Below are 27036 nucleotides of genomic sequence, written 5' to 3' on the forward strand. Positions count from 1 at the left end.
CTCCAAGATCTTTGGTTTTCTCCCACACTCCAAAGACGTACAGGTTTGTAGGTTAATTGACTTGGTATAAATGTAAATTGTCCCTAGTGTGTGTAGGGTAGTGTTAATGTGCGGGGATCGCTGGTCGATGTGGACTAGGTGGATCGGAGGGCCTGTTTCTGTGCTGTATCTCTAAACTAAACTCAACTAAACTACACATATATTTCATTGGCTGCAAAGCGCTTTGGGATGCTTGAGAACAGTAGATATTGAAGTTTTTCTTTATTTTGAGGAATGTAAAATTGGATTTTAAATCACCAGTTAAAGGAAGAGCTGGAGAGAAATTTGGTTGCAAAGAAATTGGCCAGGAGACGGTGTGCCTATCATAAATAATGGAAGAGAAGCAATCTGTAATTGGTTTTGAAATAATATAGCATACTTGAGCAGAAAGCCTCAGGAGAAGAGCACTAGAATATCACCAATCAAAGCATTCTTAAAACAACGTGGAAACAAAGGAACTGCAGATGCTGGTTTATTTTTAAAAATGACACAAAGTGCTGGAGTAACTCAGCAGATCAGGTAGCATCCCTGGAGAACATGAATAGGTGGCGTTTCGGGGCGAGACTCTCCTTCAGAACATAGAACAGTAGAGGACAGGAACTAGGCCCTTCGGCCCACAATGTCTGTGCTGAACAGTGCACCAAAAGCAACTCTTATCTGCTGTATTTAATCCACATCCCTCCATTCCCTGCACATTCATGTGCCCATTCCAAATGTCCTTTAAATGCCACGATCGTATCTGCCTCAACCAGCACCCCTTGGCAGCGTGTTCCAGGCACCCTCCATTTCAGGTGTGGAAATAAAACTCATCCTGCACATGATAAACTTTGATCCTCTCACCATAAAGCATTTGATATTTCCATCTTCAGAAAAAGGTTCTGACTGTCCACCCTATCACTGGATGGATTTAAAAGAGAGTTAGATAGAGCTCTCGGGGCCAGTGGAATCAAGGAATATGGGGAGAATGCAGGCACGGGTTATTGATTGGGGAAGATCACAATGAATGGTGGTGCTGGCTATAAGGGCCGAATGGCCTCCTCCTGTACCTATTTTCCATATTTTTATTATCTCAACAGACATTTAACACACATTTTTATTCAGCTTACAGTCTCTATACTGATTGACTGCAGCTCTTTAGCGCTGAAAGATCATTTGCACCGATCATAACAAGCTTTGTTGTCTAGTTAAAGCTTGCCACTTGTAAAGATTTTCAGACGGATAATGACAGCAACTGTGAAGCAACTTCCAGTTTGCTTTGTTTGAATATTTGCTGCTGCTTCATTAAATGCACATACCAGCTGTACAATTACTATAATTTGTTACCTATGGTGTTATGAAAATTACTGCCAATAACTTTCAACCAAAGTGTAGAGTATATTGAATATCTTGGCTGAGATCATACTCCCTGTATATCAATTTCTTGGACTGTGGCCACCCAGGACATAGTTACTAGACTACAATTTAAAATTTGATTTAGAGTTCACTGTGCAGGAAGATGTTCCGAGGCGCTTTAATTGGACACACTTTTCCACCACCTACTTATTAGGACCGGTGATCAGAACATTGGTTAACAAGAAACCACGAGTTGCAGAAGCTGGTTTATAACAAAGATAGATACAAGGTGCTGGGGGTCAGCAGGTCAGGCAGCATCTGGTGAGAAAAAGGACGGGCGATGTATTGGGTCAGAACCCTTCTTGAGACTGCTGGAAAACAATTCCGACCCAAAACCTTTCTGAGCCCGAGTCTGAAGAAACGTCCCGACACAAAACGTCTCATATTTTTCTCCAGAGATGCTGCCTGACCCGCTGAGTTATTCCAGCACTTTGTGTCTATCTTCGGTATAAACCAGCATCTGCAGCAATCTGTAGAAGGGTTAAGATCCGAAACATCACCCATCCTTTTACTCCAGTGCAACTGCCTGACCCTCTGTGTTACCTCAGCACTCTGTGTTTATCTTGGGTATAAACCCGTATCTGCAGTTCCATCCAACACATTAGTTAATAACACAGGTTTTAAAGAAAACATGAGATTCCCAGACCTTGGCTGTCAGGAATATTTGCAATCTTAATTGTTTCATGGGATTTAAAAATATATATTTTATGGGATGTGGGCTTTGCAGGCTGAGCCAGCATTGCCTGTCCCGAATTGCCCTTGAAAAGATGGTGGAGGGCTGCCTGCTTAAGCCACGGGAGTCCTTGAGAGGTGGGTACACCCACAATCCTGTCAGGGAGGGAGGTTCCAGGATCTTGACCCAGTGACGCTGAGGGAATGGCGATATATTTCCATGTCAGGATGACATGTGTGGCTTGGAGTCCATCTTCCAGGTGAGCGGGTTCCCCATGTTCAGCTGCCATTGTCTTCTAGCTCTTAGAGATCATTGGTCTGGAAAGCAAATTTCATTGCTCTAATTCATAATTAAACACACTCAACTCTTAATTCTTTGCTGTTTAAGGAGCCTTGGTGAGTTGCTGCGGTGTACCCTGTAGATGGTACAAACTCCTGCTGCTGTGCATTGGTCGTGGAGTAAACTTATGGTTGTGGATGGGGTGCCTGTCGAGCGGGCTGCTGTGCCCTGTTGTGGTGATGAGCTTCCTGAGTGTTGTTGAACCTCCACTGATCCAGACAAGTGCAGAGTGTTCCATCATACTCCTTCCTGCCTTGAGCCTTGTCGATGTGTGTAGGAAGGAACTGCAGATAGACAATAGACAATAGGTGCAGGAGTAGGCCATTCGGCCCTTCGAGCCAACACCGCCATTCAATGTGATCATGGCTGATCATCCCCAATCAGTACCCCGTTCCTGCTTTCTCCCCATATCCCCTGACTCCGCTATTTTTAAGAGCCCTATCTAGCTCTCTCTTGAAAGCATCCAGAGAACCCGCCTCTGAGGCAGAGAATTCCACAGACTCACCACTCTCTGTAAGAAAAAGTGTTTCCTCGTCTACAGATGCTGGTTTAAACCAAAGATAGGCACAAGAAGCTGGAGTAACTCCGCGGGGACAGGCAACATCTCTGCAGAGAAAGACAGTCTGAAGAAGGGTCTCGACCGAAAACGTCACCCATTCCTTCTCTCCAGAGATGCTGCCTGTCCCGCTGAATTACTCCAGCTTCTTGTGTCTATCTTGAGCCTTGTCGATGGTGGGCTGGCTTTGGGGAGTTAGGACTTACTCACCACAGGATTCCCAGCCTCTGACATGCTCTTGTAGCCACGCAGTGTGTACGGCTACCCCAGCCCGGTTCCTGGGTGGTTTACCCAGCCCACAACCTCGACCATTGGGATGTCATTATATTTATTGGATTGGAATCTAGCAGCTTGAACAAGATATAAATTCTAATTCCACCACGGCAACAACGGAATATAAATATAAGCAATTAATTAACACTAGAATTTAAAGCTAGACTCAATCAATAAAGGTCCCCATGAAATAATCAGCTGGTAAGATAAAGAAAACAGCTTTTAGGGTTGTAATCGGCTGTCCTTTCCCTCATGGATCTGGATCGGAGGCTAGTTAATCTGTGAAACTCGTTGCCACAGAGGCCGGGTCAGTGAATATTTTTCAGGCAGAGATAGACAAGTTCTTGATTAGAACGTGTGTCGAGGGTAATGGGGAGAAGGCAGGAAAATGGGATTAGGAGGCAGAGATCAGGATTAGGAGTGGACTCGATGGGCCGAATGGCCTAATTCTCTTCCTATAGTTTGCAAACTTATGGGTGTCAGCATTTATTGGCTTCCCCTGGAGGTAAGCCACCATTTTGAACCACTCCAACGGGCTAGAGCTGAAGGGACTGGTTGGGGAGGCTAGGACATTTTTAACTTGGAGCGCAGGAGAATGAGGGGTACATGATTGAATCATGCGGGGATAGATAGCGTGAATGCACAGAGTCTTTTTTCAAGGGTAGAGGAATCAAGAACCAGAGGACTTGGGTTTAAGGTGAGGAGCACCTTTTTCACTCAGTGGACGGTATGCAAGTAAAACAAACTACCTGAGGATGAAGTTGAGACAAGTATTACAAAAATATTTAACTTTTTTCCCCAACAATAAATTTAATATAAAATAATTATATATTTCAGAATAAAAAACATATAAAAGAAAAACACCATACATTCTCAATGTCTAGACATTCGCTAATGTCATACTCAATAGTGTCCACACCTATCTTTAAACAAACACTCATGTGGCTCCCTGGGGTAATGTCCCACCGGACTCTGTCCCTCAGTGTCCAGCAGTGGAAGGACCCTGTACTGTGGTCCTCCCCCACAAAATGCTGATGTTGGCTGCACTGAGCTCAACGCGTACTCCTGCAGTCTGGAGCGGGCCAGTCGGCAACATTTCCTGAGGGACATCTCGTTCTGCTGGGAGACCAACACGTTTCGGGCCGACCAAAGAGCAAGTTGATGGTTTTCCAGCAGCACTGTAATGTATCCTTGAGAACAACCCATACATCAGAGAGCCCTGTGTTACAGAGCTGGCCAGGATGCACCGTGACAAGGTCCCTTGCCTGTGTGTGAATGTGTGTGAGTGATTGGCGGTGGTCGGAGGGGCCGTAGGCGCAGATTGGCAGCCACGCTTCCGTCAGTCTGCCCCAGGGCAGCTGTGGCTACAGAAGTAGCTTACCACCACCGAGTGTGACTGAGGAGTGAATGAATAATGCGATGTAAAGCGCCTTGAGTATTAGAAAGGCGCTATATAAATCCCATCCATTATTATTATTATTATCCTCCAGATTCTCTTGGCAAATCGACCTCTGCAAAGAGGTGGGCAACCTCTCCTCTCCATAGCAGCCGTCCCGAGGGCAGCATGCATTGGTAGTAAGACTCCACGCTGCAGGAGAGATCTGCTCCATTTAAAAAACAAGTGGACACATATATGTAGATATGATACGTTTAGAGGGATGTGGGCCAAACGCAGCCAAATGGGACTGGCTTAAATGAGGCGTCTTGGTCAACATGGATACGTTGGAGCAAAGGGCCTGATTCCTTCTGCATGACTCTATGACCGTACGTCTGGTACGAGCAGCGTCTGGTGAAGCTGCTCCCATTGTGCTGTTGGGGAGGGAGCTCCAAGATTTAGACCGGGTGCTGTTGAAGGACTGGGGACATATTTCGGAAGACAAGATAGGAGGGGAGCCTGAAATTTGTGGTGTGTGTTCCCCCGTATCGTCTGCCTTTGCCTCTCATGGTAGTCGGGATAGTGAGGTCCCGACGGGGAAGTCCGGGCCGTGGACACACAGTTGCTGGGCAGAGCCAGGGCATTTGCGAACGGACTGAGCAACACACAAGGTCTCGGTGAGGAAGGAGTGATGGGGAGCATCATCTTCGAGGAGCGGGGTCAGACACAGTTGCTACACACAAAATAGTCAGCATTGATGATTCATATGGTGTCACGCAACCCATTTGCACTCTGGGTCGCAGGGGAGCTGCTCAATGCATAGGATTTCCTATAATGGTGTTTCTAAAGTCCCAGTCCGTCTGCAGAGAGTTGCTAATGCTGAATCCGGCTCCTCGGCAGAAGTTAATGAGGTTGTGGGCTAGTGTCTCACTCACAGCTGCCGCTCTAGGTGTGCTGGATTGGAAATTCAAATGCTGCCGTTACTGTGTAAATTGGACTGACCTTTCTCCCGCACTGCTTTCGATAACACAACGTCGACTCAGTATTAATCTGGATCTTCACTGAAAGGGGTGTCACTGCAGAAATCACAGGCAGAATTGTAATGCATTGTAAAGTGATTTTCAACAGATGAAATGGATAGAGTTAAGAGGCAGGCAGCATCAAATCTCGCCTCAAATGAATCTGTTAACATTTTGAGCCCCATTTTAAAGGGGAGGGGGATTGCTATTGGAGAATTGCTACAGCACAATTCTCAGAACTTAAGCTGCATTAAAGGTGTTGTGCTATCGCTGGCAGCTAATCAATGGATTAAACAAGAGCCGAGTTTGTTGGGATAGGCTGAGAAAAGTTGCACACACCTGGAAGAAACATGAAGAGGGACACATGGAGTAACTCCGCGGGTCGGGCAGCATCTCTGGAGAGAAGCTTTTCCCTTTGAGAATAGGGAAGATTCAAACAAGAGGACATGACTTCAGAATTAAGGGACAGAAGTTTAGGGGTAACATGAGGGGGAACTTCTTTACTCAGAGAGTGGTAGCGGTGTGGAATGAGCTTCCAGTGGAAGTGGTGGCGGCAGGTTCGTTGGTATCATTTAAGAATAAATTGGATAGGCATATGGATGGGAAGGGAATGGAGGGTTATGGTATGAGTGCAGGCAGGTGGGACTAAGGGAAAAAAATTGTTCGGCGCGGACTTGTAGGGCCGAGATGGCCTGTTTCCGTGCTGTAATTGTTATATGGTTATAAGGAATAGGTGGCATCTCAGGTCGAGACTCTTCTTCAGGCTGAGAGTCAGGAGAAAGGGAAGCGTGAGATGTAGACGGTGATGTCGAGAGATGTGGACAAACGAATGAAAGACATGCAAAAAAGTTACGATGATAAAGGAAACGGGCCAACGTTCACATGATCCGCTCTTCAAATGGATTTTAATTGGGGGGACACAAGGATGTTGGAATCTTGAGTAAAACACCAAATGCTGGAGTAACTGGAGGGCTGGAGTCTGAATCAGGGTCTCGACCCGAAACATCACCTATTCCTTTTCTCCAGAGATGCTGCCTGACCCGCTGAGTTACTCCAGCATTTTGTGTTTACCTGCTGGGGTAACTCAGCGGGTCAGGCAGCATCTGAGGAGGGAATGGATAGGTGACATTTCGGGCCGACAGTCTTCTTCAGACTGAGATAGGGTCACTACCCGAAACGTCACCTAACTATTCCCTCCAGACATGCTGCCTGACCCACTGAGTTACAAACTGTCATTGCCCGGATAAAGTATAAACATTGAAGAAGGGTTTTGGCCCGAAACGTTGCCTATTTCCTTCGCTCCATAGATGCTGCTGCACCCGCTGAGTTTCCCCAGCATTTTTGTGTGCCTTCGATTTTCCAGCATCTGCAGTTCCTTCTTAAATGTTATGGTGACTGATCATCCATTCATTCTCATCCAAGTTTTCAAATCCTCATTGCTTCTTGTCTCTGTAATCTCCATCTTTTCAGCAACCTCTCCACACTTTGAGTGTTTTTTCATGGCTATTCCTGCTCCTATTCCCAACCCTGGTTATAAATGTTAAATGCTTAACTACTGGAGATCATCTTTCAGCTAGCTGCCTTGTCCATGGTACACAAAAATGCTGGAGAAACTCAGCGGGTGCAGCAGCATCTATGGAGCGAAGGAAATAGGCAGCGTTTCGGGCCGAAACCCTTCTTCAGACTTGTCCATGGTCTCTTCCTCCCTGCTTATCCTTATCTCCTTAATCTTTGACTAGATATTTGGCTAACTGCCCAGATATTTCCTCGTCTGTCTCAGTATCAAATGTTCTTTCCACATACTCCTGTCTCACACTCTCGGACATTTAATTACACAATGGTATCTGTTAGCTTTAATGTTGATTGTTGGTGTATTAGGATTCAGGGAGTTAATGTAGATTGAGGAACAATGGAACAATGAAAAGGCTATTAGACATAGTGCAGATTTAAGCCATTTGTCCATCAGTCTACTCCCCCATTAAATCATGCCTCATCTATCTTTCCTTCTCAATTCCATTCTCCTGTCTTTTCCCTGTGATCTTTTTTCCCCTCTCAAAAACATGGTTGCAATGTGTGCTGGAGACTCTGAGACAAGAGTGTTTAATTGCCAAGGAGCAATTAAATTCTTCCTTGCAGCAGCATGATAGACCTGTAAACACAACGCACACAGATAACACGTAATTAATAAATGAATAACCACAATACTGATGCAAAATAACCAAAATCCCTAGAGCAACTAAAGACAGCCTATAGAAGTTCATAGTTGAGGTTAGTATTGTGTAGTGTTCAAGAAATTAATAGTTGTGTGATTCCCCCCGCGACCGCGTGGGTTTTCTACCAAATCTTCGGTTTTCCCCCACACTCCAAAGACGTACAGTTAACTGGCTTGGCATAAAATGTAAATTGTCCGCAGTGTGAGTAAGATAGTGTGAGAGTGTGGGGATCGCTGGTCGGTGCGGACTCGTTGAGTGGAAGGGGGCGGTGGAGGCAGGTTCTCTGGATGCTTTCAAGAGAGAGCTAGATAGGGCTCTTAAAAATAGCGGAGTCAGGGGATATGGGGAGAAGGCAGAAACGGGGTACTGATTGGGGATGATCAGCCATGATCACATTGAATGGCGGTGCTGGCTCGAAGGGCCAAATATCCCACTCCTGCACCTATTGTCTATTGTCTATTGTCAATTGGAAGGGCCTGTATCTCTAAACTAAACAAAACTAAATTGTTGACGATGCAACCATCGTGGCATTTTATGGGCATGAGTGAAAAACAGCAGTCAGTCGTGGCATGTGTTTGATAATTACTGGTTGAGGTACTCAGCGTATCTACCAACTGCAGGAATATCATCTCCTTAATTAAACCTGACTTCCCTCTCAGTGCCATAGAATAGGTTTACTGTCAAATAACAATGCAATGTTAGGTTTGCGTCGGCAGCAAGCCAGCACTGACTCGATGAGACCCAGCCACAGTGGTAATTAAATTGGACATTTGCTACAGGTGATATTTCTTCAGAATATTCACTTAAATTGCTCGAGCTGCCGCAAATTACATTTAATTATACACCAAGAGATTTTGTTATTTTAATGGGGACTTGCATTTGTTTATTTTTTTTTTAATGTTCATCTGTTTGCAGCGAAGGTACATTTTGCCTGGGGATCATTCGAATGTCGTACTATCATAGCTACTAATCTGAATGATCTTTAACAGTCATAGAGTGATAGGGCGTCCAAACAGGCCCTTCGGCCCAACTTGCCCACACTGGCCAACATGTCCCAGCTGCACAAGTCCCACCTGCCCGCATTTGGTCTAAATCCCTCCAAACCTGTACTATCCATGCACCTGTCTAATTGTCTTTTAAATGTTGTGATAGTCCCAGCCTCAACTACCTCCTCTGGCAGCTTGTTCCATACACCCGCCACCCTTTGTGTGAAAAAATTACCCCTCAGATTCCTATTAAATCTTTTCCCCTTCACCTTAAACCTATGTCCTCTGGTCCTCGATTCACCGACTCTGGGCTAGAGACTCTGTGCATCAGTGTGCGTGATTTTTGTTTTCTCCCTCAGTTTCAAACTGCTTTTATATTTTTTAACGTATCAACTGGTCCTGACTTGAAACGTGGTCTGTCCATTCCGCTCCACAGGCGCAGGCTGCAGCACATCCCAGTTCTTGCTGCAAGTTTGTTTTTAACTGAAGATTCTGGCATCCGTTGTTTCTCTCGTCTCTTTCATGATTTATATTGTGACCCAGTTTAAGGGAAAGGTCAACATTTGGGTCTCGTGATTGAGGGCAGCACAGTGACGCAGCTGGTAGAACCGCTGCCTCACAGCTCCGATTCCATCCTGATCTCAGGTGCTGTCTGTGTGGAGTTTGCAATGTTCTGCCAGTTTCCACGTGGGTTTCCACGAAGTGCTCTGGTTTCTTCCGATATCACGAAAGAAAAGTATGTGTTAGTAAGTTGATTATAACTGTAGTCCAGGTAGAATCTTGATGGGACTGTGGAGAGAATATAATGGTTTGGCTAGGATTAGTGTCAATGGGTGTTTGATAGTTGCTGGGAATTTGCTGGGCTGAAGGGCCAGTTTCTGTAACCTATCTCTCCATGGTTCAATGATTCTATGCCCACTAAATAGTGTGTATAGGAGAGAGAGTCTACTCATTTGATTAGGTGTGGTCATCATCTTCTTTAATTTAGTTAGAGCCCAAAGAGTCCACGCTGACCAGCGATCCCTGCACACTAGGAACATCCTGCACATTAGGGCCAATTTACAATTTTACCAAGCCAAGTAGCCTACAAACCTGCAAGGGGAACAGGTGGTAAAGGGGGGGTGAGGGTTCCTAGAATGAGATTTAAATGTTCCTCGAGCGAGCTTGAATTTAATTTAGTTTATTGTCACGTGTACCTGGTGCAGCGGAAGGCTTTTGTTGTGTGCTAACCAGTCAGCGGAAAGATAATACACGATCCTGACCACGGGTGCTGTCTGTACGGAGTTTGTGCGTTCTCCTCGTGACCTGCGTGGGTTTTCGCCGAGATCTTCAGTTTCCTCCCACACTCCAAAGACATACTGGTATGTAGGTTAATTGGCTTGGTAAATGTAAAAATTGTCCCTAGTGAGCGTGGTATATTGTTAATGTGCGGGGATCATTGGTCGGCGTGGGCCAAAAGGGCCTGTTTCCGTGCTGTATCTCTATAACTAAAACTAAAAGGACCTCCCTCCAACACAGTGAGCGACTCCTCACACTCCACGTGATATCTTCTTGAAACGGTGGCGTCCACGTAGACGGCAACGTGATCAACGACAGTTATCATCTTTATCAAAACCGCGATCAATCAGGATCCCAGGGGACAGAGGAGGAACTTTGCCTTATGGAGGAGAGTAGATTGACTCTGCCTCAGGGGGTAGGGAGGATAGATCCACACACAGCGCTGGCTGGCTGATGAGAGAGGATTTAAACCAGACGGGACAGGCTGGAGAAGTTTTATTGTTTGATGAATGATGCTCAGATGGAAAATTTATCTTTCCCTTGCCCCTGGAGTTAAGAGTGTTGATTTTCTTTTTCTTTAATTGTTGCACCCTTAGGGGGGGGAGAAGTGAAGGCAGGGCCGAGAGATGAAACATTATGCTGCGCTTGGGGCTCGGTGCCGGCATCAATCATTCCCGGGCCGGGTATCGATGCAGAGTGACGTTCACCCCGCTCTCATTTCCACTGCACCGTATGTGTGAGACTCGTTCTACATTCGACACTCATCCTGAGGCCACTCTGAGAGTCTTGGAGGTGTGAATCACTAGCAGGAGGAGGCCACTTGATCCATCAAGCCTTTTATTAGACTTGGCACAGTGGCGCAGTGGTAGAGTTGCTGCCTCACAGCGCCAGAGATCCAGGTTCGATCCTCACTACGGGTGCTGCCTGCACGCGGAGTTTGTACGTTCTCCCCGTGACCGTGTGGGTTTTCTCCGGGTGATCCAGTTTCCTCCCACACTCCAAAGACATGCAGGATTGTAGGTTAATTGGCCTCGATAAAAATGGAAAATTGTACCTAGCGTGTAGGGTAGTGCTTGTGCTCGGGGTGATCGCTGGTCAGCGCAAAGTCTAAATAAGATCACAGTCATTCACGCTGTTGGACAGTGCATTGCACACTCTATTACAGGGTTCGGATAGGTGAGAGTCCACCCCTGATCGCAACGGAACCACATGCGAGAACATCTGCAGACAATAACAAGTTTTAAGACATTCAGACAAATATATAGATTGGAAAAGTTTAGAGGGCAATGGGCCAAGTGCAGGTAAATGGGACTAGCCTGTATGCCAACTTGGTACAGCACGATTAAGGTGGGCCGAAGGGCGACCTAAAGGGCTGGTCTCACCAGCATGTGCCTGCATAGGGCAAGCACGATCAAACCAGAAGCGGGGGCCGCACTTGTAGAGTGAGTGACATGAAGTGCGAGCGAAGTCCGCGGGAAGTTCGCGCGTGACGTATGACGTCGAGGCGGCTGCGGGCCGGCAGGCCGTTTCCGCGCAGAATTTTTGAACACGGTCAGTTTTTCGGAGCCCCGCGCGATGTCGGGACCAGTTCCGCACAACTCCATACGATCGAAGTGGGACTGGTCCCACGAGGGCGTACGGCTCAAGCGACCACGTTAGGTCGCGCTTGCCGCATGCAGACGCATGCTGGTGGGACTGGCCCCTTAGGTCGCGCTTGTTGCATGGAGTCGCATGCTCGTGGGACAGGCGCTTTAGTGTTTGATTGAATTTACACCTTGGATGAAAGTCCAGAGCAGTGCCTTGATCTGACCCCAGTCTGCTTGAAACTCCCAGCCAGCCAACTATGATTTTTGTGTAGGAAGGAACTGCAGATGGTCGTTTAAACCTAAGATAGACACAAAAAGCTGGAGTAACTCAGCGGGTCAGACAGCATCTCTGGAAAAAAGGAATAGGTGACATTTTGGGTCAAGACCCTTCAGGTCTCAACCCGAAAAGTCACCTTCTCTCCAGAGATGCTGCCTGACCAGCTGAGTTACTACAGCTTTTTGTGTCTATCTTCACCTATAATCTTTATTCCTCGCTGTATTTATCCCAGCGAGATGTATTGGCAAATCTTCTGTTAATCAGTCGTATTGTTTCTCGCCGGCAATGGAAAGATCACTTGAGACAGCACTGAGTAACGTTAAACACTTCGCTAATCGAAAGATTTACTCAATAATCCTCTGAGTATTTACATTTAGCAGGTGCTCAGAGGTGGCGCTGATATTGTGAGCTTTACAGAGCCTGGATCGAGATGTTTAATTTAGTTTACAGATGCAGCGCGGAAGCAGGAACCTCGACCCACCGAGTCCGCACCGACCAGCGTTCCTCGCACATTAGCACTACCCTACACACACTAGGGACAATTTTACATTTACACCAAGCCAATCAACCGACAAACCTGTATGTGTTTAGAGTGTGGGAGGCAAGTGAAGTTCTCAGAGAAAACCCCATGCAGGGCACAGGGAGAACGTACAAACTCCGTACAGACAGTACCAGCAGTAAGGATCAAACCCGGTTCTCCGACGCTGTTAAGGCACTGTCCCACTTTCCTGAGTTACTCACAAACTCTTCCGAGTTTTCCCCTTGATTCGAACTCGGGGAATGTCGTGTAATGTCGGTAGCGAGCCCGTAGATGTTTTGTAACGGCTCGTAATGCCGGCCGTAGGAACTCGGGGCATCAGGTAAGTCGGGACGTTTTTTCAGCAAAAAATAGCCCCGAGTACCTACGAACGGCTATTACCGTAATTCTCCGAGTTCGAATCAAGGGGAAAACTCGGGAGAGTTTGTGAGTAACTCGGGAAAGTGGGACAGGGCCTTAAGGTAGTTGCTCTATCGCTATGCCACTGTGCCACCCTAATTATTCATTGCGCAGGAATGTACATTGAAGGTGCTCGGATTGGCCCCAGACAATGTTTTTTTGTCTGGTTGGGGTTCTTGAACCTAGAATGGACAAGATTGGAGGCAGATATGTGGCATTTTGGAATTCATGTATCTGCGATTCAATCTGCCCTTTCCTTTGATGAAGTAGCTGTTACCTGTAGTTGGGAGGTCCACCACCAGAAGGTGTGGGATGAGGTGATTCGGCTGAAGAGGCAGAGTGGAGAAGTGACAGCCTGAAAGAGCAGTGTAGACAAACATCACCTCTGCAAATAAACGGTACCTGGATGTGTATGCGAAGATCCATTAGATCTAAAATAAATGGCGTTTCATGTTGGATCAACGGTTTCCATCTCTGTTGTGGTTTCTATAGCTCTGTGAGAAGATGGCTGGCTGGGATCAGGCCACAAAGTGCTGGAGTAACTCAGCGGATCGGGCAGCATCTCTGGAGAGCATGGATAGGTGATGATTCGGGTCAGGACTCTTCTTCAGTCTGAAGAAGGGTCCCAACCCAAATCATCGCCTATCCATGTTCTCCAGAGATGCTGCCTGAGTTACTCCAGCACTTTGCATCCTTTTGTGTAAACTAGCATCTGCAGTTTCTTGTTTCTAACCCTCATGCTAAAGTGATAATAGAATAATATGGCCCTCCACTTGCACTTCATAAGGAATAGGAGAAGAATTAGGCCATTCGGCCCATCAAGTCTACTCCGCCATTAAATCATGGCTGATCTATTTCTCCCTCCGAACACCATTCTCCTGCCTTCACCCCATAACCTCTGTCACCTGTACTAATCAAGAATCTATCTATCTCTACCTTAAAAAATATCCAGTGACTTGGCCTCCACAGCCTTCTGTGGCAAATAATTCCACAGATTCACCACCCTCTGATTAAATACATTTCTCCTCATCTCCTTCCTAAAAGAACGTCCTTTAATCCTGAGGCTATGACCTCTAGTCCTAGACTCTCCCACTAGTGAAAACATTCTCTCCACATCACCTTATGACCTAACCCGTCGAGTTACTCCAGCACTTTGTGTGCTTTTGTTTTTCACCAGCAACTGCAATCATTTGTTAAAACAAATTTGGGATCAGGTTTGGTTGAAGTTGCATCTGCTAGCCGTTAAAGGCATTGAGTGGGTTTGGTGTTGACATCATTGAAGCTGTCAGCTGGAAATGGGAGAAGTAGTCTCAGGTGTGTATTGGTACTGAAGCATGAACAGACCATCTGATTTAATGGCAGATATATTAATCAATTAATATGCAATTCATTAATCTTCCCAATTATGTGTCCATTTTTGACACATTCTTGTTTAAAGCCCTGAATTGTTTAATTCTTCAACGAACTGTGGTGGCCTGGACTGGGAAAAAACGTCATCGCTGCAAAGAGTGCAGAGAAGATTTAGTTTAGTTTAGTTGAGTTTGGAGATACAGCACGGAAACAGGCCCTTCGGCCCACCGAGTCCACACCGACCAGCAGTCCCCGCTCATTAACATTATCCTACACACACTAGAGACAATATACATTTATACCATGCCAATTAACTTACATACCTGTACGTCTCTGGAGTGCGGGAGGTAATCGAAGATCGACGGAGAAAACCCACGCGGTCACAGGGAGAACATACAAACTCCGTACAGACAGCATCTGTAGTCGGGATCGAAAGCGCTGTAAGGCAGCAACTCTACTGCTGCTCCACGGTTAGGATGACGTTGAGCCAAAGTGCATTGTCTGAGTACCTCCTGTTGCAAATAAAATGTCTGTTTCTTTCCAGGCCAGAAGGACCCGTGCAGCGAGGTTAACTGCGGATTTGGCAGCACCTGCATCCAGTCGTCTGATGGGCAGTCGGCCAAATGCGTGTGTCCCACCTCCTGCAGCGGGCAGCCGGAGAAGATGGTCTGCGGCAGCGACGGGCGGGATTACAGGAACGAGTGCGAGCTGAACAAACACGCTTGCGACCAGCACAGGAACATCTACAAGAAGTCCGACGGCTACTGCGGTAAGTGAGCGGGAGCAGACCCAACAACAAGCAAGGGTCAAGTCGAGTTTATTGTCACGTGCACAGGTATGGTGAGGTAGAGTGATACAGCGTGGAAACAGGCCCTTCAGCCCAACTTGCCCGCACCAGACAACATGTCCCAGCTACACTAGTCCCACCTGCCCACATTTGGCCCAGATCCCTCCAAACCTGTACTGTCCATGCACCTGTCTAACTGTTTGTTAAATTTGGGATAGTCCCAGCCTCAACTCTGGCAGCTTGTTCCACGCACCCACCACCCTTTGTGTGAAAAAGTTACCCCCCTCAGTTCCCTATTAAATATTTCCCCCTTCACCTTAAGCCTATATCCTCTGGTCCTCGATTTACCTACTCTGGGCAAGAGACTCTGTGCATTTACCCAATCTATTCCTCTCATGATTTTATATACTCTATAAGATCACCCCTCATCCTCCTGTGCTCCAAGGAATAGAGTCCCGGCCTACTCAACCTCTTCGTACAGCTCAGATCCTTTAGTCCTGGCAACATCCTCGTAAATCTTCTCTATACCCTTTCCAGCATGACAACATCTTTCCTATAACATGGTGCCCATGGTACAGGCATATTGAAAATCCTGCTTACAGCACCAACACTGGCACAGACTCCGTGTCCATAGGCAGGGAAGTGGCCAACACTAGAGGGCGTAGCTAAAAGGTGAGAGGGGGAAAGTTTCATGGAGATGTGCGGAGCAAGTCTTTTTACACAGAGAGCGGTGGGCACCTGGAACTGATTGCCAAGGGAGGTAGTGGAAGCTTATACGATAGTGGCGTTCAAGGGGCTTTTAGGCAGGCCCATGAAAGTGTATGGAATCGAGGATCACATACAAGAAGATGAGATCAGCTTAACTTGGCATGATGTGAGGCACAAACATTGTGGGCTGATGGGCCCGTTCCTGTGCTGTGCTATTCTATGTCCAATGTTCAAAGACTCAAACAACACACAAGGACATAAATTATACATTAATTATACATAGATTATATAAGACAGTGAAAAGAAAAAAATTGTGCGCAAAAAGATGTTAGCACCAAAAACAATTAGAAAACAAGTTATTGGCAGTGCATGAGGTGGGTCATAGTGCTCCATTGCCGAGAGAGGAATAGGTTTGTGCGAGTCGGTTCAAGAACCTTGATGGTTATAGGGAAATAACTGTTCCTGAACCTGGTTCATAAGTGATAGGAGCTGAATTTGTCATTCGGCCCATCAAGTCTGCTCCGCAAATTCAATTATGGCGCTTCTATCTTTCACTCTCAACCCCATTCTCCTGCCTTCACCCATAACACCTGTACTAATCAAGAATTTATCTATCTCCATAAAAATATTAATCGACTTGGCCTCCGAAGCCTTCTGTGACAATGAATTGTGCAGATTCACCACCCCCTGACTAAAGAAATTCCTTTTTGAGTGGGACCTCAGGCTTCCTGCTCGAAGATATCAGCGAGAAAACGACAAGGGCTAGATATTTTGGGGAGGTAGAGGATACAGATTTTGATGATCACGTTAATCATCAACGTTCAAAGAGGCTAAATGATGAGGAGAGACTGCGTGGAGTGGGTGGGTACAGAAGATAAAGAGGAAGAGTATGATTGATGTACTAAGGGTGTTTAAGGATATTATTGCGTGAAATCTGGAAGCAATGAGTTTGAGTTTATTGTCACGTGTACCGAGGTACAGTGAAAAGCATTTGTTGCGTGCTAACCAGTCATCGGAAAGACAATACATGATAACAATGGAGCCATCCGCAGTGTACAGACACATGATGTGGGGAATGACGTGAATGACGTTTGATGCAAGATAAAATCTGTAAAGTCCGAACAAAGGTAGTCTGAGGGTCTCCAACGAGGAAGATAGCAGTTTGGGACTGCTCTCTAGTTGTGGGAGGATGGTTCAGTTGCCTGATAACAGCTGTTAAGAAACTGTCTCTTAATCTGGATGTGTGCCTTTTCACACTTCTCTACCTAGAGGGGAGAAGTACATAACTCGGCTGATAGTGTGTCACCTTCAATATCATGAACAAGAAATCTCTCCGGCAACCTGCCATGGCAGAAGCTCAATATCAGATGTCCAAAATGCAGATCAATAGTTTTCTGTTATTCTGGTAAGAAGGAATAGGTGACATTTCGGGTCGAGACCTTTCTTCAGACCTGTCTGAAGAAGTGACTCGACCCAAAACGTCACCTATTCCTTCTCTCCAGAGATGCTGCCTTGTCCCGCTGAGTTACTCCAGCATTTTGTGTCTATCCTCGGTATAAACCAGCCTTCCTACAGTTTTTTGCTATTTATTTGTTGAAGAATACAGAACTGACATCGAGGACATTTGTGCGGCCATTTCAGCTCCAAAGATTCCTAAGATCCCGAGACTGTGATTCGTACCGATAAAAATGTCATCTTCACCGGCGGAGGTCGGTTCAGGTGACCTTGGCGTTCTGAGGTTTAGTCTCCACAGGATACTCTTTCACCATCCTGGCTTTCCCTCACACACTGGGCTCACAGTTCTAACTCCACACCAAGGGCGAATCTCCAAATTGCTAAAAGGGCCCCCAGGCCGAATTTATCTTTAGTTTATTTTAGTCTGGAGACGCAACGCGGAAACAGGCCCTTCAGCCCACCGCGTCCGCACAGACCAGCGATCCCCGCACATTAATCCCAACTACACACAATACACTAGGGACAATGTACACTTATACCAAGCCAATTAACCTACAAACCTGAACGTCTTTGGAGTGTGGGAAGAAACTGGAGCTCCGGGAGAAAACCCACGCAGGTCACGGTGTGGACGTACGAACTCCGTACAGACAGCACGGATCAAAACTGGGTCCCTGGCGCTGTAAGGCAGCAACTCTATCGCTGCACCGCCATGCCGCCCTACGTGACACAATTCATCCAGACAACCTCTGAGTGCTTCTCTCTACTTCTTCAAGTCGTGGCAGAATTCAATTTCTGTTTCCTTCTGGAAGACAGTGGAAGGTAGTCAGTGTTGCAAATGAACCAGACGCTTTATGAAACATAAAGGAATTAAGACGTGCTAAATTTAAAAGAATAACACATGGAGTTGTCGACAATGACAGCGTTAATTGCCCAACCCTAATTTAAACCGGTAGATAAGGGTCAACAAACTGGGGTGAATGTGGAGCCGCAGATTCTCAGCCAGATGGAGTGAGAATAACAGATTTCTTCCCCTAAACCACATGTGTTTTACAAGAATCCCGTTGTTTTATTGTCACGGTTACTGAGAGTAATTCTTTTTTTTTAATCAAATTCCAGCTTTATTTAATTAACTGAATTTAAACTCCCCAGCCAGCTGGGTGGGTGGGATTTGAACATGTGTCTGGATCAATGATCCTGACCTGGCTGCTGGTCTTCTGAGTTGACCACAACACCACGTTACTCTTTAGGAGCCAGGGCAAGGTTTGAACCAGGTCCTCAGAGTAGAGTAAACACTCGTTTTAGCGGCCCTGTTTAAAACGGATGTCGGTGGTAATGGATGGACCTGCTGGCCTTCACCGCAGGGCCAGACTGCCAACGCCGATCTTCGTCTCTCCCCTGTCCGCCAGCAGGCTGGGACCGTCAACTCACCTGGTTTGCAGGCCCAGTTCCGGACCGAGAGTCTGAAGAAGGGTCTTGACCCCAAATGTCACCTATCCACGCTCGCCAGAGATGCTGCCTGGCCTGCTGAGTTACACCCGCATTTTGTGTCCTTTTGTGTATTAACCAACAACTGTAGTGGCTTACTTCTTCTACATATGTAATGCTAAACCCTTACTCGGATATAGTAGACAATCGGCAACAACACACACAATCCTACCTTATTAGCCGGGACATTCCGTATATTGGGCTAAATTGGTTTGTCCCACACGGGACTGCCCTTGTCCCGTCTTTGACTGCTAGTACTCGGGCCGAGGTGACTGTCGGGTCGGAGCGCCATGGAGTGCAGCGGCAGGGCCTCGCCCGTGGCCCCGTCGGTCGGCAGCCCGGCCAGCTGTCCGACCTTTGGACCTTCGCTTACCGCCGACACCACCCTTCTCATGGCTGATCATCGGTTCATGGGTTGGATGGGGTGCCGGATGTCGAGCGCAAAGTCCGTCGCCCGGGGCCAAAACTCCTCAGCTGGCCGGCCGGCTGGGCTTTGTGTGCAGTCCAGCACCCGGGCCAACTCATCATTCACCCAGCAAAGGCCGAGTCGGTCAACGAATTGCCGTCAGGAATTTGTCCCTTATTTTGACCTTTTGTCCCTTATTTAGGAGTGAGAAAGTTGGCAACCCCCCCTCCTCCCCATTATGGTTCCTTATAATGAGGCTCTGCTTATATCAAGATTCTGGATCAGTAGAGGTATAACAGAATTGATATTGATAATGGATACTTGACCCTTCACCCCTGTCCCAGCATTCATTGTGACAATAACATTCTCTTATATCCGTCCCTCCATGTTTGTGTTAGGGCATAGATTTAAGGTGAGATTTAAAGATTTGCCTTTAAGATTTAAAGTTTGAAAATGTGCGAGGCTGTTTTTTTACATTGAGAACGGTGATTGGCAGGACACACGGCCTGGGTTGGTGGAGCAGATACGATAATGACATTTAAGAGGCTTTTAGTTAGACTGACATATGAAGATGCAAGGAATGAATGGATAGAGTCATGCTGCACAGAAACAGGCCCTTCAGCCCATCTTGTCCATGCCAATCCAGATGCACCTTGTACACTCCTTCCACTTGCCTGCATTTGGCCCATATCCTAAACCTCTCCTATCCATGTATCCATATGCCCAGACAATGTAGATTAGGTCAATTTGGCATCACGTTTGGCACGGTCATTGTGGGCCGAAGGGCCTATTCCTGTTCTATGTTAATTCCCCATTGCCTTCAATAGCTTAATCAGTTAAATAGTATTCTGCCTCCTCTTTAAACACCTCCAATGAACTAGTCTCTACAGAAGCAGAGGAGATACTGGAATCTGGAGAAACCAATAATCTGCTGGAGGAACTCAATGGGCCGAGCAGCATTTGTGCGTGGAAAGGAATTGTTTTGTCATTTTGGGTTGTACCCTGACTGCTAGTACTTGGGCCGAGGTGGCAGCTGCCTCAGGACTGAGAATGGAGAGGAAAGATTGGTGGTATAAACAAGAGAGCAGGGACGGGACTGGTGAGACAGGGGTCAGTAGGTTGCTGGTGCAGCTGTCCAGGGGACCCTCAGTGATGTGTTCCTGCTTATTCCTGGACTATTGCAACTCACTTCTCCTTGGCATCAGCTCCACCTACATCAACCGACTCCAACTGGTCCAGAACGCAGCCGTCCGACTCATCACCCACAACAAATCCTGGCATCACATCACTCCAGTCCTCAAACAACTTCACTGGCTTCCCGTCTCCCACCGGATCACCTACAAAATCCTGATCCTCACCTACAAAGCCCTCCACCATCTGGCCCCCCCATATCTCACTGACCTCCTCTCCCCCTACCAACCCTCACGGTCCCTCAGATCCACATCAGCCGGTCTCCTCTCCATCCACAAGTCCAACCTCCGCAGTTTTGGGGACAGAGCCTTCTCCAGGGCAGTTCCCAGGCTCTGGAACTCCCTCCCCCAACTGATCCGCAATTCCGTGTCCCTCACCATCTTCCAGTCCCGCCTCAAGACCCATCTCTTCACCTCTGCCTATCCTTAGCCCCACGTCCCCCTCCCTTTTCATCTGTGCATTAATTGCCTCATATTGTGTTTTGAATTGAATTCTGTCTTTACTTTGTGTACTAGTCATGTCTACTACTTATTTCATTCCCCTTACATGTTTTTCCTCTACCTGCTAAATCTTTGTAAGGTGTCCTTGAGACTCTTGAAAGGCGACCATAAATAAAATTTATTATTATTATTATTATTATTATTATTATTGTGTGTCATGCAGACCCGTGCAAAGATGCCCAGAGTGACCTGAACAAGGCGTGCCGAGTACAGCCCAAACTCCTCAAACTCAACCTGCTCCCGCTACCAGAAAGTTGCCCGAAAGAAGATAAGCCCGTGTGTGCGGACGATGGTCAGACCTACGACAGCAAGTGTATCATGGAGAGAGTGGGTGCTTTGAAAGGCATCAACCTCCAGAAAATCCGCTCAGGACCCTGTCTACCCAGAGGTGAGCACTTGCAGTCTCCAGACGGTCTTTAAAATTGGTATTGGTATTTATTTATTATTGCTGCTGCCTCACAGCACCCGAGACCTGGGTTTGATACTGACCTCGGCTGCTGCCTGTGTGGAGTTTGCATGTTCTCCCTGTGACCACCCGGTTTCTCTCCACATCCCAAAGACATACGTGTTGTAGGACAATTGGCTTCTGTAAATTGCTCTTTGTATGTAGTTGCGTGATAGAACCCGGGATGGGATTGAATACAATATGGAGAGATTAAAGTTGGGTTAGATTTAGTGTAAATGGGTGGATTGATGGTCAGCGTGGGCCAAAGAACCTGTGTCCATGCTGTATCTCTCTCTCAATCTGCAATACTAGAGGACAGGACATAGTGTTAGCGTTACAGGTACAGAGAAAGTGCAGATAAAAAGTGCAAGATCAACAATAAGGTAGATTGGAAGGTCAGGAAAACACCCAAGTTTATGGGAAGACCATTCAGTAGTTTAATGACAGCGGGGTAGGATTGGGTGGTATTCACTTTCAAGCTTTTGTATCTTCTACCTGATGCAAGAGGGGAGAAGGAGAAATTACTGGGGTGTTAATGGTCACTCTTTATGTTGTCTCTTTCCCGGAGGCAGCATGAAGTATAGATGGAGTCATGGGGGGATGGCAGGAGGTTAGTTTGTGCGATGGACTGGGCTACATCCACAACTCTCAGCGATTTCTTACGGGCTGCATGGTTGATATAGCTTCAAAAATGTGACGAATAGTTACAGCAGCTAATCAGATGGTTATCTTCATCCAGTTGGCAAATTTCACGAAAGGACGACATTAAATCTCTGTACTTCCTTCAAGACTTATTTTTCACCTGCCTCAAACAAAACTAATTGGCAGATATGGGTTTACTGTAGAACATGTCTTCTCAACCAGTAGCTGCCTATCACCTCTCTGTCCCGAAGGCCACACCACCTCTCTGTCCCTAAGGAGGGAGCACTCACTTTGTGGTAATTATTTTCAGAGCGGATGTCCCTCCTGACTGCCCCAGGAATACCCGGGGCAGCCACAGAGCAGTGAATCGCAGATAACAACGACCTTCCCAGTTCCGAAGCAAAGGAGTCAACTATTTTCACTTTAATTGGCTTCCACCGACCATTTTGTTATGCGGTCAGCATGCGGATTTAGGGCAGCCCGGTGGCGCAGTGGTAGTGTTGCTGCCTTGCAGCGCTTACAGCGCCAGAGACCCGGGGTCCATCCTGGCTGTCCACGGCTGCTGTCTTTGCGGAGTTTGTACGTGATCAGCTTGGGTTTCCTCCGAGAACTTCGGTTTCCTCCCACGCTCCATAGACGTACAGGTGAAAATGGGAAAATTATCCCTCGTGTAGGATAATGCTAATGTGCAGGGATCGCCGGTAAATGTGGACTAGGTGACCCGAATGGCCTATTTCCTCACTATATCTCTAAACTAAACTAAACTATTGAATTCAGTTTCTTGAATTTTATTTTAAACTCTGGATACCTGAACCACAACCTCATCTGATGCTTGGCGCATTTGTAGAGGGTGCAGAAGAGGTTTGCCAGAATGCGGTTTCGATTACGGTGCATGAGTTTGGCGAAACTTTTCTCTGAAAAATCAAAGATTGAGGGGAGATCTGACAGAAGTATATATAATTATGAGCGGCATAGATAGCCAGAACCATTTTCCCACGGAATATCAAAGACAGGAGGGCATAGCATTATGCGGGGATGGCAAACTTTAAAGGGACAGCGGTGTTTAAGTGGATTTTAGGTAGGCACATGGATATACAGGGAACAGAGAATATGGATCACATGCTTGCAGTAGAGGTTAGTTTAACTAATTAGCTTAGCATTATATTTGCCGTGGATATTGTGGGCCCTTGAGCCTGGTCCTGTGATGTGCTGTTCTATCTATGAAGTTCTAAAATCACAAAAGGAATAAATCGGGCAGATGCACAGAATCTCTTGCCCAGAGTAGGGGAATCGAGGACCAGAGGACATAGGTTCAAGGTGAAGGGGAAAAGATTTAATAAGAATCTGAGCGGTAACTTTTTCACACAAAGGGTGGTGGGTGTTTAGAACAAGCTGCCAGAGGAGACTGGGACTATCCCAATGTTTAAGAAACAGTTAGATAGGTACAAGGACAGGATGGGTTTGGAGGGATATGGACCAAATGCAGGCAGGTGGGACTAGTGTGGCTGGGACATGTTGGCCGGTGTGTGCAAGTTGGGCCGAAGGGCCTCGTTCCACACTGTATCACTCTATGACTAATAAATTCACTTCTGAAAATCAGTCCATTGATACCCTGGTTTTACTCTGCCATTGTGGAACTGGGAGAGTGTCAGATAGGTGAGGGCACAGCCCGACCTGAGACTATTGCCAGCATCTCTTCTGTGTTGCCTCCGCTGTGTGGTGCAGCACTGTGGGATTAATAGCTGGACCCTTTCATTAATAGCTGAATTCGACCCGAAACGTTGCCTATTCCTTCGCTCCATAGATGCTGCCTCACCCGCTGCGTTTCTCCAGCATTTTTTGTCTACCTTCCACCTATTATGTGGCAGGCTTTGTCCTGCCCCTCCGCTCTTCCTGCTTTATCCCCTCCCCCACCCTGACCCATGCACCACAAAAGTTGACAATTAGTCAGTCTGAAGAAGGGTCCCGATCCAAAATCGCCACCTATCCATGTTCTGCAGAGATGCTGCCTGACCCGCTGAGTGACTCCAGCACTTTGTGTCTTCATTAATATCTACTCTCTCTCTGGGTTGCAGACATGTGTCAGGAGGAGTGCAAGTTCAGCGCCGTGTGCCTCAACCTACGAGGGAGCGTGCGCTGCTCCTGCGACCGCATCGTTTGCGACGGAGCCTACACACCCGTGTGCGGGCAGAACAGCCAGAGCTACAGCAACGACTGCGAGCGCAAGCAGGCCGAGTGCCTGGGGCAGATCTCCATCCCGGTCAAGCACCAGGGGCCTTGCGGTAAGGGTCAGGGGCGCGCCCCGCGCCGCGCGGTCAGACCGTTCTGCCTGAGTGTGAACCTCCCTTCTTGTGCCGACCTGTGTAACAACGTGGTGTGCAGTGTTGCTTCCTCGTGACTGTGACCGCCTCCGGCATCCCAATGTCGTCCCGTCAACACGTGTGGTCGCAGTGTCGTTCCTGTTCACCATCCTTCCATCCCCTCTCCTGAACCCATCAGCCATCTCGCCTCCCCGAGCCATCACTGTGCATGTCCATTACACCCGGTAGTGCCAGCCCACGACCATACACATGCTGCCTTGCCAAAGGTGTTCCTTTCCTTTATTCAATTGTGTTTTCTCGTACGCAGTGTCTCACTGATGACCACTTGTCTTGTCTTGTCTGGGAATCTGTCCTTTCACAGTTGGAGCGGCGCATCACTCTCCACCTCTGACCTTACCCGCGAGGTGTCTTCCGACCTTAGGTGTGGCCTTGCCGGACAGGGTCAGGAAAAGCTGCCACGTGAGGGGCTCTCTCGGGTTGTTGCTGACCCTAAAGTATATAACTTCCTCCATGAAAAACAATCACATTTGCTGAAAAATGAACTGATGGCAGCAAACGAAGCCACCAGTACCCGTCCCTTTCATCACATGCTGGTAGAACAGTTCTTTTCTTTCCAGAACCAAAGACCTCTTGATTGCTCACAATGAATTGTAATGTTTCTCGAGTTGTGAATTATTTTGGGATCTTTCAAGTAATACGTTCCCCAAGCTCTCGATGTGTTTTGTCTTCCACTTTCTGCTAACGAGGAGCTAGAGAGCTTCTGCAAGGTTGGAGGCCTCTTCTTGTTCAGAATGCATTGCTTTTCCTTTCCTGATACTGTAGACTCAAAAAGGCAACACTGCCTGTACAGTGCACTCACGTCCCCAACAAAATTGGCGTGCCTGGATGGGGTTGTACGGAAGTTGGGTTGGATTGGATGGCGTTGGGCACTGAGTGGGCTTTTTATTCTTAGAATAGCATAGAAGATGGCCATTTGGCCCATCAGGTTCATGTGGATCCCAGGAGACCCTTCGCATCAATCCTATTATCCCTCTCCTATTTCCACTGTAGTTTAGTTTAAAGGCCCAGTATGGAAACAGGCACTTTGACCCACGGACCACACCAGCCATTGATTACCCATTCATACTAGTTCAATGGAGACACAAGGAACTGCAGATGCTGGTTTACAACTCAGCGGGTCGGGCAGCATCTGTGAAGAAGTGGCCCAAACCAAAACATTGCCTGACCCGCTGTGTTACTCAGGCTTTTTTTTAACACTAGTTTCATGTTATTTCCACCTTCAAATCAAGTCCCTACACACTATGTGCAGTTTAGGCCAATGAACCTACAAACTTGAGATGTGGGAGCAAAGCAGAGCACCCCGGGGAAACCCACACGGTCACAGAGAGAACGTGCAAGCTCCACACAGACAGCATCCGAGATCAGGATCGAACCCGGGTCTCTGGCGCTGCGTGGCAGCGGCTCCACCTGCTGCGCCATCGTGCCGCCCTCTAGTCCTGCCGCTTATTCTCTCGTCCACGCCTGCCAAACCTCCCTGAGATCCCTCCACATCATTAACCCACACCGTGACGAACTTACTGCAGCCAATTAATCTGCCGGTACACCTTTGGGAAATGGGAGGAAAGTGGTGACTGAAGAGATGCCCACTCAGTCACAGAGGCAATGTGCAAACTCTTGGCAGGCAGGCAGGCACCAAGACCGGGATCGACCCTGGGGGCCCTGCAGCTAAGAAGGAGCAATTTTAATCACTGTGTCAACACAGCAGTGGTTCTTGACAATAACCTGACAATGACAGATACAAGGCAAAACGTTCACCAATTGCTGCTGTACATCCAAAACTTTTCTTTACATTAGAGATACAGGCCCTTCGGCCCACCAAGTCCATGCTGGCCAGCGACCACATTAGGATTCACTACATTTAAGAAGGAACTGCAGATGCTGGAAAAAATCGAAGGTAGACAAAAATGCTGGAGAAACTCAGCGGGTGAGGCAGCATCTATGGAGCGAAGGAATAGGTGACGTTTCGGGTCGAGACCCGAAACGTCACCTATTCCTTCGCTCCATAGATGCTGCCTCACCCGCTGAGTTTCTCCAGCATTTTTGTCTACCTTAGGATACACCACAGTATCTTACACACAAGGGACAATCCACAATTTATAAAAGGCAATTGACCTACAAAACTGCAGGTCTTTGGAATGTGGGAGGAAATCGCAGCACCAAGAGAAAGGCCGCATGGTCACAAGGAGAACATGCAAACTCCGTACAAACAGCAGCTATAGTCAAGATCTAACCTGGGTCTCTGGCGCTGTGAGGCAGCAATTCTGCAGCTGCACCACACTTTGCCAATTACTTTTATTCACTTGCTCCTCACCCTGAAACACAACAGCAGCTGAGAGGGCGGGAACAAGACTTTCTCCAAGTTCTCCACAGATACAGCTAGCATTTAGGAAAGCACATTTTATAGTGGAGACACACGAAGAGCCTTCTGGAGGAGTTGCAGTGACTTCATCTGTAATGCATATTTCATCAACAAATAACCAATTTAACCAAATAGGATTTAAAACAAAAATCCTATCACTAATGAACTTATTATGAAAAAATAAGATGAATGTAGGATTAGTGTCAATGGGTCGGCATGGAAGTGTCGATTTCCTGCTGTACCTATAAATATATATATATGCACACATTATATATATATATATATATATATATATATACACACATACATATATACACGTATACATATATATAGTGTGCATGTGTGTGCGGTGAGTGTGTCTGAAGTATTAGACATAATATATAT

General features: G+C 47.0%; 1 protein-coding gene across 8 annotated transcripts in view; it reads left to right on the top strand.

Moving 5' to 3' along the window:
• The window catches only part of agrn (agrin), a 481438-nt gene that overhangs the window by 317120 nt on the left and 137282 nt on the right, over positions 1-27036 (top strand). For all 8 annotated transcript variants that reach the window (XM_033048563.1, XM_033048565.1, XM_033048564.1 and 5 more), the window contains 3 exons: positions 14838-15062; positions 20989-21213; positions 23988-24194. In XM_033048563.1, coding sequence (XP_032904454.1) covers positions 14838-15062; positions 20989-21213; positions 23988-24194 — 657 coding nt within the window. The remainder of the gene's footprint in view (positions 1-14837; positions 15063-20988; positions 21214-23987; positions 24195-27036) is intronic.

The sequence above is a fragment of the Amblyraja radiata genome, chromosome 31 (assembly GCF_010909765.2).
Source record: "Amblyraja radiata isolate CabotCenter1 chromosome 31, sAmbRad1.1.pri, whole genome shotgun sequence".
In the NCBI taxonomy this organism is placed as follows: Eukaryota; Metazoa; Chordata; class Chondrichthyes; order Rajiformes; family Rajidae; genus Amblyraja; species Amblyraja radiata.